Here is a 15,076-nt window from a genome sequence, read left to right as displayed (position 1 = left end):
ATAGAGAGAATCTTTCTGGGAGTATACGATGAAGTGAGACCCATTTACCTCATGGCCTGAGGCTCTCAAAGAGGGAGAGACGGGACTGCCACCATCTCTTTCAGGGACATGTTCCCAGTGACCTAAAGTCTAAGCTCTGCCCACCCCTCTCTTTTTGTGTTTTGTTTTGTTTTTTTTTCTTCGAGACAGGGTTTCTCTGTATAGCCCTGGCTGTCCTGGAACTCACTCTGTAGACCAGGCTGGCCTCGAACTCAGAAATCCGCCTGCCTCTGCCTCCCAAGTGCCTTTGTTTATTTTGTTTTTATTTATTATATGTAAGTACACTGTAGCTGTCTTCAGACACCCCACAAGAGGGCATCAGATCTCATTGCAGATGGTTGTGAGCCACCATGTGGTTGCTGGGATTTGAACTCATGACCTCTGGGAGAGCAGTCAGTGCTCTTAACCACTGAGCCATCTCACCAGCCCCACAAAACACCTTTTAAAACAGATTTAAAAACAGGCAGGATAACCCTGTCTCAAAAAACCTAAAAAACAAAAACAAAAAACAGGCAGGAGATGTGCTTCAGTAGGTAAGAGGGCTGGCTGCTCTTCCAGAGGACCCAGATTTGATTCCCAACACCCACAATCATCTATAACAACACTTTCAGATGATATAAAGCCTTCTTCTGACCTCCGTGGGCACCCGCACATAGATACGCAATCATACACATAAATAAAAATAATTTTTTAAGTGAATGTTGAGCGCTAGCCTTGACAGTATAGCAAGTTCCAGGCCAAGGCTGTGTGAGACAAGGGCATGGTGGTACATAATTGTAATCCCAGTACTATAGACACACAGCAGCAGGAGGGTTGCTTTGACTTAGAGGCCAGCCAGAACTATAGTGTACTACGTAATACATTCTAGAGTAGACAGACTACATACTAACACCCTGTTTCAAAAGAGTCATAAGCAAGGTCGCTGAAGAGATGACTCAAAAGTTAAAAGCATCTGCTGCTCTTGCAGAGGACCTGAGTTGAGGCCCCAGCGCCCACATGGAGTCTCATGGCTGTTTGGAATTCCAGTCTGTCTTAGTTAGGGTTTGACTGCTGTGAACAGACACCACGACCAAGGCAACTCTTATAAGAACAACATTTAAAGCTGGGCAGTGGTGGCATACACCTTTAATCCCAGCACTTGGGAGGCAGACAGGTGGATTTCTGAGTTCGAGGCCAGCCTGGTCTACAGAGTGAGTTCCAGGACAGCCAGGACTACACAGAGAAACCCTGTCTCGAAAAACCAAAAAAAAAAGAACAACATTTAATTGGGGCTGGCTTACAGGTTCAGAGGTTCAGTCCATTATCACTAAGGTGGGAACATGGCGGCATCCAGGCAGGCATGGTGCAGGAGGAGCTGAGAGTTCTACATCTTCATCTGAAGGCTGCTAGTGGAAGACTGGCTTCCAGGCAGCTAGGAGGAGGGTCTCAAAGCCCACACCCACAGTGACACCCCTACTCCAACAGGACCACACCTTCTAATAGTGCCACTCCCTGGACCAAGCATATATAAACCATCACACAGTCCCACAGGATCTGACACCCTCTTCCAGCCTTGGCAGGCACTAGATGCATGTAGTACACAGACACATCCTCTGGCACACGTATATACACATACATAAAAAGTTTTATGAGGAGGATACACACACAAATAGGAGGGAGAGGAGGAGGGAGGCTCAGAACCGCAGTTTGAATGGCTGAGGTGTATAGATTACCCTCACGGTAGTGGCCATTCACCAGAGGACACAATTAGAGTGGCCTTGTCTCCCTGTGCCTGTTAGTTAGCTGGTAGCTGTCTGTGGCTGTCTTGTGTGGACAGTGCTATGGAGTGACAGGGGAGGTCTCTAGAGCAGACTGATGGGAGCAGCCACTGGCTAAAGACTGATGTCGGGTGCGGGGACAGCCTAGAAGGCAGACTGTGAGCCAGCTCCTCGGGCATTCAGGCAAAGCCATGGAGCCTGCCCAGAGAGACCTCTGTGTTGTGTGGTCCCCGTGCATTGCTCATCTGTGCCCTCTTAGGGCAATTTCTAGGTATTCCATGGGCCTTTAGGCCTTGAAACTCCTGTGAATTAGGAAAAGGCATATGATGTTCATGGCTAGAAATTACGAAAGGAAAAGGAGGGAGTGGGGGGGGGGGTAGGCAGGAGACTGACTCACTCCGTTTAAGCTGTTACTATTTATTTATTTATTTATTTATTTATTTATTTATTTATTTATTTTTTGGTTTTTCGAGACAGGGTTTCTCTGTATAGCTCTGGCTGTCCTGGAACTCACTCTGTAGACCAGGCTGGCCTCAAACTCAGAAATCTGCCTGCCTCTGCCTCCCAAGTGCTGGGATTAAAGGCGTGCGACACCACCGCCTGGCCGCTATTACTATTTATTACTGTTATTGTTGACAGGTCTGTAATCTAGGCTTGGCTGAGTCTGTGTGTACCGGGGACTGAGCCCAGGGCCTTGTGCATGCTCCCAGCTGAGTTACACCTCCAACCCATTTTGGGTTACTGTAGCAGATTACTGAGCTGGGTGTAGTGGTGAGTCCCTACACTCTCAGCACTCTGACGACTGAGGCAGGAGAATGGTTGAGTTTGAGGTCAGTCTGGGTTGCATGGTGAATTCTATGCCTTCAGAGCTTTATGGTGAGACCCTGTCTCAGGAAAAACTAAAAGAAATAAACAAAAAGTTTCCTGTCCTGCTCACCATTCTGGATGTTCCAAAGTCCAAGATCAGGGTTCCCTTGGGTGCAGTGTTGAGTTTGGGCCTCTCCTTCAACTCCACATATCAGTTCCCTGTTGAGTCCTTTCATGGTGGAAAGGGGTCAGGGCCCTCCTTTCTCCACTATAAAGCATTAAATGGCATTAATTCATAACAGGGGGCCAGGAGGGACTGGTTAAGTCACTTTCTGGAAGCACATCTTTAAGACAACGTTTTTTTCATGTTTTTCCTTTTTACGGGGGGAGTCATTTTTCTCTTTGTACTATGTAGGTCCTGGGGATTGAACTCAGGTCATCAGCCTTGGTGGCAAACACCTCTTCCCTCTGAGCCCTCTTGCCGGCCCCCCACTTCTCATACGTTCTTATTTGGGATTATAGTTCAATCTCTGACCTTAGAAGGCTGGTTAGCTTCTTATGCCTATGAGTGACTCTTCTTCTCTTTCTTGTAATTTCCAGCCACCAATATCACAAATGCTTTCCTGATCCAGAGGAAGTTTGAGCCCAGAGGACCTTTGGTAAGAACTGGAGGTTTGGGGTCGGGACTGTGGGCTTATACCAACTTCATCACAGCTCTTCCCAGAGGAGGAGGCAGGCTGCAGAAGAGAATGTGTACGTCTTTGGTGGTTTATTTTTTATTTTTGGCTCCGGGATCAGCAACTGATGGTTCTGGGGGAGAAGGGAACATAGCCCTTCCTGACTCCTGAGCGACAGCTGGACCAGTGCTTCGGTTTGGAAATGGAAGCTCTTCACTGGAGTGAAGGAGATGCAGAGAACAGGATGGGGCTTGGGCTGTCTTCCGCTCTCCCATTTATTTTATTTTCCTTTTCTCCCCTCCTCTCTCCTGACTGGATCTCAAGTAGCCCAGAGGCTCAACTCAGTGTGTAATGGAGAATGACCTTAAACTCCTGAGGCTCCTGTTTCTGCCTCTCAGCCACTGGGAATAATCGTGCATTGCCATGCCCAGGTTTATGTGGTGACTCACACCCTGGGCTCCGGCATACAAAGGCTGGCGCTCTCCTAACTGAGTTACATCTCCAGGGAACACACGTCAGTGCTCTGACTTGAGGAGCCTAGAAGAGGCAGGCCAGGGTCTGGTTCACATGTGTATTCTTTAAGGTTTATTTTTATTATTATTATGTCTGTGTACAATGCACACGTGTGGGTGCTCGCTGAGGCCAAAATGGCATGTAGGACCCCCTGGAGCTGCCCGATATGGGGTGTTGAGAACTGAAATCCAGTTCTCTGGAAGAACAGAAGGTACTTTTGGGGGGGGTTGGGGTTCAAGACAGGATTTGTTTGCATATATCCCTGGCTGTTCTAGAACTCGATCTGTATGTAGACCAGGCTGGTCTTGAACTTACAGAGATCTTTATGTCTTTGCCTCAATAGCTGGACTAAAAGGCATGTGTCACCCAATGCTCAGCAGATGCTTTTAACCTCAGCAGCTTCCTTAGCTGAGAGACTTGTTTCTTTTTCTTTCTTTTTTTTTTTTTCCCTTTTTTATACTGTAGTCATTTTATACTGTAGTCATTTTCAGGGACCTTAAAGACTTCAGCTGTCCTTAAGGCTCGTAACACGGCATCACTATTGCCAGCCTTTTCTAAGTTTCTGCAGAAAGAGACTTGTTTCTTATCTGCAAGCTTCTCCACATCTCTTGAGGATCTGGTTGAAATGCAGAATTCATTCCGAAGGACCTGGGTGGACCTGACTCTGTTCCCAGAGCAGCCAGGAAGCAGCAAGGTTGTGGTTTTGATGAGCAGTTCTGCTGAGTCTGCTGGGAGCAGAGAGGCCCAGGTGGGCCTACCTTCTCAGCTCTTCCCTGCAGGTTGCTGCAACAGGCCTTGTTTGCAAAAAAGCTCTGCTGGAGGTCTGCAGAGCCTGCTCAGGGAGGCGGAGCCATTTCCTGGAACCTCTCCAGGTTTCCTTTTTCTATTCTGACATTGAACTGTTGCTTCTGGACAGCAGGTCTCAAGATCAGGATTCACACAAAAAGAGTGAATTGTGCATAATGGATAAATTTGGGGCTGGTTTTTTCTTGTTGCTGCTGTTAATGGTATAAGGTGTTACGGGGAGCCTGCCAGATCCCACCAGAGATAATCACTTAGGCACAGTTCATACCCACTTGAAAAGTCTTTATTCTAGCTAGCTGGGACTACACTCAAGTTTTGGTGACCTCAGTATAGTCCTGAGAATTTAGACCAAGGGGCTTTTAAAGGGGGAAAAAATATATATCTGTTATCTCTGTTAGCAGCTTCAGGGGAGGATTGCTCAAGCAAGCAGTTTAACAGAAGCCAAGATAATTTAGCTGGGGCATCTTAACCTCAGGGCCTAGAATCGAATTGGATAGTTTTCCACTGGCTTCTTCATCAAGGAGATTAAATACTGGTTAAACCTGAAATGGCTCCAGCAAGAATACAAGATGGGAGAGGCAGTGGCGCACACCTTTAACCACAGAACTTGGGAGGCAGAGGCAAGCAGGTCTCTGTGAGTTCGAGGCTAGCCTGGTCTATAGAGTGAGTTCCAGGTCTATAGAGTGCTATACCCTCTGTACTGTCTTGCCCTGTCACACAGGGATTGAATCCAATGCTTGTACACGGTAGACAATTTCTCTACCACTGAGATATATCCCCAGCCCTTGGGTTTTTGTGTTTCATTTCCAATATGGTCCTGCGAGGTAGCCTCCGGTGGGTTTCAGATTAACTACGCAGTCTAGACTGACTTTGAACTCAGAATTCTCCTGCCTCAGCTTCCCAAGTGCTTGGATTATAGTTATGCATCACCATGTCCGACCTGAGCTATTAATTATGGAACTGTCGTGCCTGACTAAATGTCTTGGTATTGGGGGGAAGGGACAGGAAGTGTGGGACATTCCCAGCTGACAAAACTGACGAAGATAAAAGTCTTTTAGGAATCAATTGTCCCAAAATATCCGTGGAGGGTCGGGTGTAAGATACTCGAGTCCTTTCTGTAAAATGATGCACTTCCTGTAGACTTACACAGCACATCCTATCCTGGGTGTAATTCTTCTCTAGGTTGCTTGTACCTGACCCAGTATAGATGCTGTCTGGATAGTCATATTAATTTATTATTTAGGTAATAATGACAGAGGTGGAGGAGTTTATGCATGTTCAGAACTGATGCAAAGTTTTCTTTTTTTAAAAAAAAACATTTTTCTAAAAAAAAAATATATAAGGTCTCATGTAGCCCAGGTTGGCCTCCAACTCACCAAAGATTACCTTGAATTTATAATCCTCCTGCCTCTACAACCTGAGTCCTGGGTTTACAGGTGCGTACCATCACACCTAGTTTTTGCAGGGCTAGGGACAGAACCCAGGGCTTCATTCATGCCAGACAACCATTCTCCCAGTTGAACCACATCCAGATATTTCTGATTGTTAATAGGTTGGATCTACAATGCAGAACCCATGGATTTGGAAGGTTGACTGTGCTTGTATTATGTAAGATGAAATTATACAATTGGTGGACACTCAGACCCAATATAGATACTGTTGCAATTGGAGGCCTTCGTGGGACCCTCCCTGCTCTCCCAGAAGCACTTATATCAACCTCCCTTGCTACCCGTTCCTTGGAGACACAGCAGGGCTGTACAGGGACACCTCAGCATCAGTTGAAGGTCATAAGTGTCTCCTAAGCAGCACCCCCTTTCCCTTTCAGATCAATTCCGAGTTCTATACTGGCTGGCTAGACCACTGGGGTCAACCCCACTCCATGGTGAAGACCGAAATCGTGGCTGCCTCCCTCTCTATGATGCTTGCCCAAGGGGCCAACGTGAACTTGTAAGTACCCAGGACTGGGAAAGGGAGCCCCATGACTGTGGCTCACAGTGAAGTATATGTGTTCTCTTATTTCCCCATAGGTACATGTTTATAGGTGGGACCAATTTTGCCTATTGGAATGGTAAGATCTGTTTCACATCCATTGGTAAAAGCTTATCCTGTTTCCGGTGTGTGATTTAGGAGATGGTGTACCTATGGCCAATATTTATTTTCTGTTTCTATTTGTCTTCTAAATTTTTTAACGTACAAGAATCACCTGTCTGCTCATTTGAGTGTGAAAATAACCTTAAGGGCCTTGGCTGATCGTTTATGGGACTTATTTTTAAGCTAGTCTGTCTGGCATTCTGGTGTGGCGGTGTGTGTTTATACACTCTCTGCTCTGGTCTTTCTGTGTGTACGTTCATGTGTTGTGCAGATGGGTGCATACATGTGTATCTGTGGGTGTGCATACGTGTGGAGGCCAGGGACAGCCTCGAGTGTTGGTCCTCGGATACCAGCTATCTTTTTCTGTTGTTTTGTTTTTTTTTTTTTTAAACAAGATCTTTCACAGACCGGGATCTTACCAAGTAAACAAAGCTGGCCACTGAGCCAAGGGAGTCTCCTGCTCCACTGATTGATCTGTCTGTCTGTCTGTCTGTCTGTCATTATTACATGTATTTACTTATGTGTATGTGGGGGTCAAAGAACAACCCATAGAGTTGGTCCTCTTCTCCCACCCTGTGGGTCGTGGGGATTGAGCTCAGATGCTTGGGCCTGGTGGGACATCTTTACCACTGAGCCATCTCTCCACTCCCATTTTAATTGTTTGTTTTTTTTTTTTAATCATAAAACTGATGATGTTAGCCAGGCAGTGGTGACACACACCTTTAATCCCAGCACTTGGGAGGCAGAGGCAGGCGGATTTCTGAGTTTGAGGCCAGCCTGGTCTACAAAGTGAGTTCCAGAACAGCCAGGGCTACACAGAGAAACCCTGTCTCGAAAAACCAAAAAAAAAAAAAAAAAAAAACCAAAAAAACAAAAAACAAAAAACAAAACCTGATGATGTTAAATAAGAATTCTAAGCATTCTCAAAGTTGCACAGCCCTTACCCTCTAATTCTGAAACATTCTCCCACTGGCTGGAAAGAGACTGCACATTGCCACACTGACTCCTCTCTCTCTTCCTCACGGCCCCTGGAGGTCACTGAGCTCTTCCCCGCTGCCAGGGACTCTCCTGCCCTGGATATTTCTTATAAAGGCAACCATGTAATATGGAGGTAATTATATTAGGTAATTTGTAATTAATTACAAGTAATGTAATTTCTTTGATTTAGTCTAATATGTTCAAGGCTCATCCATGTTCTATCGTGTGTTAAATCTTTATTTTTATTGCTAAATAATATTCTAGGGTTAGGGTATGACTCAGTTGCTAGGGTGCTTGCCTCGCATGCACAGGGCCCTGGGTTTGAGCCCCATGTACTCCCACATGGTGATACATGTTTCTAATGCCAGCACTTGGGAGGAAGAGGTGAAAGGTAATTTTCAGACTGTACAATAAGTTAGTGGCCACTTGTGACAGTCTTTCAAAAAATAGAAGAAAGTGAAGGCTTAGCCAGGTGTGGTGGTGGGAACTTATAATCCCAGCATTTGGGAGGCAGAGGCATAATTACTACAAGTTTGAGGCTAGCCTGATCTACATAGTGAGTCCTAGGCCAGCCAGAGTTACATAGTGAAATTCTGTCTTAAAACAAAACAGTAAGTAAACAAACAAACAAACAAACAAGTAATAAGATTTAAAAAATAAAATAAAAGCTGTTCTTAGCCCCCAGGCCTTGTCCCTGCTGTGTTGGTGGGAATCTGTCTCCTCTCTGTCTTCATAGAGTTCTCTTACCATGCTTGTTCAGACTGGTGACTATTGGCATCAGTTTACAGATAAGAATATGTGGATGCCCAGAATCATCCCCAAGTGGCACATACGCAAACACAATTAGTTAACTCAGTGTTTCATCCATTCAAAACAAGATGGTAGCTAGTCCCTGGCTTTTATATTCACATGCACACATAGGCATGCCCACCTATACATACATGTGCACCTGTGTGCCTGTGTGCTCATGTGTGCATGCATACACACACACACACACAAAGAACTAGAAAAGTACACTTGTTCTTCCTGCACACCACACACTGATCATCCCCCACCCCCATGCCAGGCTCAGGCTGAGGACTCAGGGTCAGTCAGCACAGGCCGGTCTGCCCTTACAGAGTATGAAGCTTAGTACAACAGATGAGTCATATGAGAAATCCACTCTGGAGAGGAGCCACACAGAAGGTGAACTCCTTAGGTGAGGATGTGGTTTTTAGTCTCTCTGTGTCTCAGGGGAAGGAATGTATTTGAACCTGTACTTCCCCTGGGGCAGACAGACCTGGTGGAGAGTTGCCTCTGAGGAGTAGGAAGTAAAAGAAATTAACACACCAGTCTGTTGGCTTGTTATCACCAAGCATTGGTGAGCTATCATGTTTTGTGCCTCATTTACTTACAAATTAGGTTCTTAAGAAGAGCCATCATAGAACAACCGTTCTCATGTGTGTATGGCAGTCATAGAACAACCGTTCTCATGTGTGTATGGCCGTCATAGAACAACCGTTCTCATGTGTGTATGGCCGTCATAGATCAACCATTCTCATGTGTGTATGGCAGTCATAGAACAACCGTTCTCATGTGTGTATGGCCGTCATAGATCAACCATTCTCATGTGTGTATGGCAGTCATAGATCAACCATTCTCATGTGTGTATGGCCGTCATAGATCAACCATTCTCATGTGTGTATGGCAGTCATAGAACAACCGTTCTCATGTGTGTATGGCCGTCATAGAACAACCGTTCTCATGTGTGTATGGCCGTCATAGATCAACCATTCTTATGTGTGTATGGCCGTCATAGATCAACCGTTCTCATGTGTGTATGGCAGTCATAGATCAACCATTCTCATGTGTGTATGGCCGTCATAGATCAACCATTCTCATGTGTGTATGGCAGAGTGCTGCTGAGCTAGAAGAAGAGGTAGAAACTTTGCAGGCTCACAGTTAGCTGCAGCAGCGATGCTATCTCAAGGGCTGCAGGTGGCATCCTCTTGGCACAGTGCCAGCTTAGCCTGCATGAGGCCCCAGCACTGCATAAACCAGGTTTGGTGATACATGCCTGTGACCCCAAACATCCCTGTAATTCCAAGTGACACACTTGTGGTCCCAGATATACCCCTGTGATCCTAGATACACACCTGTGACTCCAGACACACACCAGTGACCCCAGATACACACCTATGATCCCAGATACACACCTGTGATTCCAGCACCTGAGAGACACACTTCTGATCTCAGATATACACCTGTGATTCTAAATATGCCTATGACCCCAGACACACACCCGTGACCCCAAATACACACCTGTGATTCCAGCACCTGAGAGGGACACCTGTGATCCTGGCACCCGAGAGGTAAGAGGCAGATCAGAAGTTTGGTATCATTCTTGGCTACATAGCTTGTTTGAAGCTAACCTGGACCTTGTCTAAAAGAAAAGGGAAGAAAGACCACTTCTGCCCCCACCCCCAACCACACATCCGCTTCCCCACCCCCACCCTCACCCCCAATCCCTCACAGGAACCAGGTTCCAGAGCAGGGCTCAGATCTTTCTGCAGACTCCTCATGCATGGGTAAATTTTCAAAGGACTAACCGATAGTTCAGGGAGCGCAAACTTGTCACTGGTCAAGTTCTGGGAAGTTGTAGTGATTGTGCTTCCCCATCGCTGTGACAAAAACCTAACAAAACCAAACCTAAGGAAGTGTTCAGGAGCCTGAGGCTGTTGGCCGAGTCATATCTGCAGTCAGGAAAGGGCCAGAGATGAACGCTGATACTCAGCTGGCTTCGTCTTTACTGTGGGACACCAGCTCACAGGGGTACGGTAGCTTCTTCCCTATCTAGGTAGAGCCCCTCCTAGGTGCCTCTAAGTCCTGTTGAGTCAATAATATAAACCATCACAGAAGGTGCTCCTTGGCTGTGTTCTCAGGGACAGCATCTGGCACACAGAAACAACAGAGTGTAGAAGACAAGGTGAGGTAACTCTGTGAACGAGGTGCATGTGTGTGTGTGTGTGTGTGTGTGTGTGTGTGTGTGTGTGTGATGTAACTCTGGAAGAAAGAAGTCAGGGTGATTTAACTGTTGGTGAGAAGGTCGGTGGTGGTGTAACTCTGGGACAGGGAGGCAAGGGAAGGAGGTTTTATGTCCCCAGACTGATTAGCTGTTAGATAAAGGCTTTCCCCGGAGGGATGGAAACTGAGAAAAAGCAGATCGGGGCACCGGCTCCTCATCCAGGGGACCCAGGTTAGATTCCTAGGACCCACATGGTGGCTCACAACCGTCTGCACCTCCAGTCCCAGGAGATCTGACACACTCTTCCAGCCTCGGTGGATTACACATGGTGCACAGATATGCATGCTGGCAAAACACCTACATGTAACATGCAAAAAGAGAACGACCTTGAACTCTTCCAGCTCCACCTCCCGAACACGCAGTTACAGGCGTGTGGCAGTGTATCTGGTGTCTGCACTGCTAGGGAGGCGCTTGACCAGCTGTGGGAACGGTATCCCACCTCTGATATTTGGGGCTTTAATGTGTCTTCCACTTCTCTTCACCCTAACATGAGCCCCTGAGCAATGACCTCAAGTGACCGGTGACATGACTTTTCTATCTTCTAGGTGCCAACATGCCCTATGCGCCACAGCCCACCAGCTATGACTACGATGCCCCACTGAGCGAGGCAGGAGACCTCACTAACAAGTATTTTGCCCTTCGAGATGTCATTCGGAAGGTGGGTCCTTCAAACTCTCAGTGAGCTGAACTGCCGGGGAGCCTGCCATGAACCCCTCGTGGCTCTGTAGGTGGCTCCCTTACTAATGGAGGAGAAGGAGGGAGGCACAGGTTTGGGGTACAGCCGTGCCTGGGGAAGACCCCGTGAGTTTATCAACAAGGCTCTAGGCTCTGCACCCCTCATCTGTGAGGCTGGGGTTAGGGTTCCGAATCATGCCGTAGAGAGAGCAAAGGGCACGTGTGAGCCATCCAGCCTGGTCTGTACACTGTGTGCAGCAAATAGAAGCCAGAAAATGTGTCCTTGTGGTGGCTCAAGTGTGTAGGGAAGGAAATCGATAACCACCGTGTGGAGAGCAGCGGTGACCTGTGCAGAGAGGGATGCTGTGCTCCATCTCAGGCAAGCGACTGCTGTTTCCTCTAGCTGGCTCTGGAACGTCTCTGTTCAGGCAGCAGCCAGCCTTTGAAGCACCTAAGGCTCTCAGGTGGGGTTTCCTGTCTCTGCGGTGAATTAAAAAAAAAAAAAATGCAAACCCACAGTTTTTTTGCTCAGTCACCTGAGTTTTGAAGTTAAAAAAAAAAAAAAAGATAGGTTGTCTGCCTATAAGTAAGTGGTAAAAGCTAAGTCTCCTGTAATGTCAATTTAATGTGTTAAGATTTGTGTTCAGAAATATTTTCTTTTCTTTTTTTTTGCGGGGGGGGGGTGGTTGGTTTATGTTTTGAGACAGGGTCTCTCTGTGTAGGTGAGATTCATACTTGGAACTCACAGAAATCTGCCTGCCTCTGCCTCCCGAGAGCTGTGCACCACCACACCTGGTGTGTTATGGAATAAAAATGATATCAACCTGATGTGGTGCAGGCCTGCAACCTAGATCCAGAGCAAGAGGATCAGGAGTTAAGTCTTCCTCAATTATATGATTCGTGGCCTCAGCTACATAAGACCATATCTCCAGGAAGGAAGGAAGGGAAGGAAGGAGGGAGGGAGGGAGGGAGGGAGGGAGGGAGGGAGGGCAAATATATTCTCACCTAAAATTTCCTTTCTCTTTTAAAATTTTTATTTATTATTTAAGATTTGCATGCATGTGTGTGTGTGTGTGTGTGTGTGTGTGTGTGTGTGTGTGTGTGTGTTTGTATGTATGTACATGTGTGTGGGTACCTGAGGATGCCAGAAAGGTCATTGAATCCCCTGGAGCTGGAGCTAACAGGCTGTTGAGAGCTGTCCGATGTTGTTGATACCTTGAATCGGAGTTTCCTGAAGGAGCAACAAGCACCCTTAACCACTGGCCTCTGACTCCAGCCCTGTTCATTGTAACTCTTGATATACAGAGACTGGTTTCTGTTTTGCAGGTGTGTATGTATGTACTTGTAAGTATACATGCACATCTTCCTTGACTTCTCCCCACCCTGTTTTTGAGGCAGGGTCTCTCACTGCCCCTGGAGTTCACTGGCCAGCAGGGCCCCCAGACTGTCCCATCTGTAGTATCACAGGCACGTGCCATCCTGCCTAGCTTTTTGTGGGGCTGAGGATAGAACTCAGCTCCTTTGCTCCAGTGCCTGGCACTCCTTCAGCACCTGAGCCCCAAGGAGAGATCAATTTCAGCTTTTTTAAAAAATTTCTTCGTGTTCTCCGTTCTCTTGTTTTTCTTCTTTGTATATTACTTTCTCTTCATCTTGTTTGAGGATGTTTTGGTTTTCTTGTTTCTTCTGGTTAGGAAGTTTGTCTCTCTCTGTGTTTCTGTTTTCTTACCTATTCAACCCTGTTATCTATGCCCTTAGAAGAACAAACAGGGCTCCTGGGGCTACCGTGTATGGGAAGTGAGCCGCACACGGCAGCCAACGCCCAGCAGGAGCCTCCCTGGTGCCCCTCCATCTTCCTCTTCACCCACCCCCCTGCCCGGGGCTAACCACTGCCCCAACTCCTGTTGCCACAGAGTCAGGGAACTTGTTTTGAACTTGATATAAATGAATTCATATGATACAAAGTAGATTCATACAGGTCACACCTTGGTGTCTGGCCGTCAGGAAACTCCATCCCTCCTTTGTAGTTTATAATAAATAGCATAGAACCCGGTTGATAGAGTGCTTGCCTGGCACGCACGAAACCCTGGATTTGGCCCCTACGTCTGTGCAGGGTGTGGTGATACACATCTGCAGTCCTAACATTCGGGAGGACAAAGAGTAAGAGATTCAGAGCCATCCTTGGCTACATAGTAAATTTGAGGCCATCATGGACTACCTGAAACTGTACCTGGAAAAAAAAATTATTTAAAAATGCACTAAGGGGCTGGTGAGATGGCCCAGCACTTCCTTGACTTCAGTCCTCAGTACCCACGAAACCTAAGCTAAACATGAAAGCAAACACAAGTAATCCCACTTGGGAGGTGAAGGCCAGAGGGTCAGGAGTTCAGGGCTATCCTCAGCAACCTTGAGACTTTGCTACTTGGGGTCCTGTTTTAATTTTACTTAATTGGTGCTATAATGGCTTCAGATGATTAAACAGGCATATGTCATGTACTGTTTTGAGCTAGCTGGTTTTATCTACTTGGTACATACAGGCTTTCCTGCTGAAGGTAAAACCTGTACAAAGACTTCAGGGAGAGACCAGAGAGCAGAGCATTGAGTTGATAGCCAGGGCTAGGACATTGGCAGGACTCAGTCAGCGCTAGGAAGGTGCCCTGATTCTAGAATCTATTGGACAGCACCCAGCAGGTGACATCTGGGGAGCCGATAAAACCAGAGTCAAGTATAGAACGGTTGCATCCCTCTCCTGGGCCAGACAGAGACCTGAGTAAGTGAGGACACATGAGGATGCATGGGAGGGTTGGGCAGAACCGCTGGAGGGTTATGCAGGCCATAGTATGCAGGCTGCAGGAACTGACCAGGGAGAGGGCCCCAGTGAAGCCGGAAGACCAGTCAGGGACTGGTGGGGACTGGTGGCGGCTGCGGTGTGTGTCTACACATCACCAGTCAGACTCAGACCACAATATGAAAGTGGAAAGCCACATGCCCTGGCTCACACCTATAATCTCAGCCCTTGAGGAGCCGAGGGAGGACGGTTACCATGAGTTGGAGATCAATCTGGGCCACAACGTAGTGAGTTCTAGGCCAACCAAAGCTAGCTATAGGGTGAAATCCTGTCTTAGGGATGGATGGAACTGGTGAGACGGGAGGGGAAGGAAGGGAGAATGCAGATACTCATGACTTTCTGGGGTAAGTGTGAGGGAAAAGGGCAAGAATCAAAGGCCTCAGCTGGTGGGAGGCTCAGTGAGTCAGGTGCTTGTCTCTCAGGCTGAGGATCTGAGTTCAGGTCCCAGGATCCACATTGGTACAGAGAGAAAAGTGACTCCTGAAACTGTCCTCTGACCTCCATATGCAAGCTGTGGCAGTCTGTGTGTGTGTATAATAATAACAATAACAATAATAATAATAGCATGTGCATATAATAATAATAACAAAACCAACAATAATAATAAGTATTATTATTGTTATTATTATTGTTGTTGTTATTTCATTTTTCAAGCCAGGGTTTCTCTGTATAGCCCTAGCTGCTCTGTAGACTAGGCTGGCCTTGAACTCAGAGATCCACCTGCCTCCTCAGCATTCTGAGACTAAAGGTATGCACCACCACCACCTGGCTCAGGAATGGCTTGTTTTAAAAGGTTCCATGGAGTGGTCTGTTTCCCCCAGTGCTG

General features: G+C 46.9%; 1 protein-coding gene and 1 non-coding gene across 2 annotated transcripts in view; one reads left to right on the top strand and one right to left on the bottom strand.

The window, feature by feature from the left end:
* Positions 1 to 15,076, top strand: part of Glb1 (galactosidase beta 1) — a 69,197-nt gene that overhangs the window by 27,331 nt on the left and 26,790 nt on the right. Inside the window, exons 7-10 of the mRNA XM_028767280.1 lie at positions 3,204 to 3,262; positions 6,423 to 6,544; positions 6,625 to 6,665; positions 11,276 to 11,388. Of these exons, the coding sequence (XP_028623113.1) occupies positions 3,204 to 3,262; positions 6,423 to 6,544; positions 6,625 to 6,665; positions 11,276 to 11,388 (335 nt within the window). The remainder of the gene's footprint in view (positions 1 to 3,203; positions 3,263 to 6,422; positions 6,545 to 6,624; positions 6,666 to 11,275; positions 11,389 to 15,076) is intronic.
* Positions 4,267 to 4,390, bottom strand: LOC114621204. The gene has a single exon (XR_003711399.1). It is a non-coding gene; the product is annotated as a small nucleolar RNA SNORA33 (small nucleolar RNA).

Source organism: Grammomys surdaster, unplaced genomic scaffold (genome assembly GCF_004785775.1).
Source record: "Grammomys surdaster isolate TR1022 unplaced genomic scaffold, NIH_TR_1.0 172, whole genome shotgun sequence".
Classification (NCBI taxonomy): domain Eukaryota; kingdom Metazoa; phylum Chordata; class Mammalia; order Rodentia; family Muridae; genus Grammomys; species Grammomys surdaster.
This window is presented reverse-complemented; position numbering and strand designations above follow the sequence as displayed.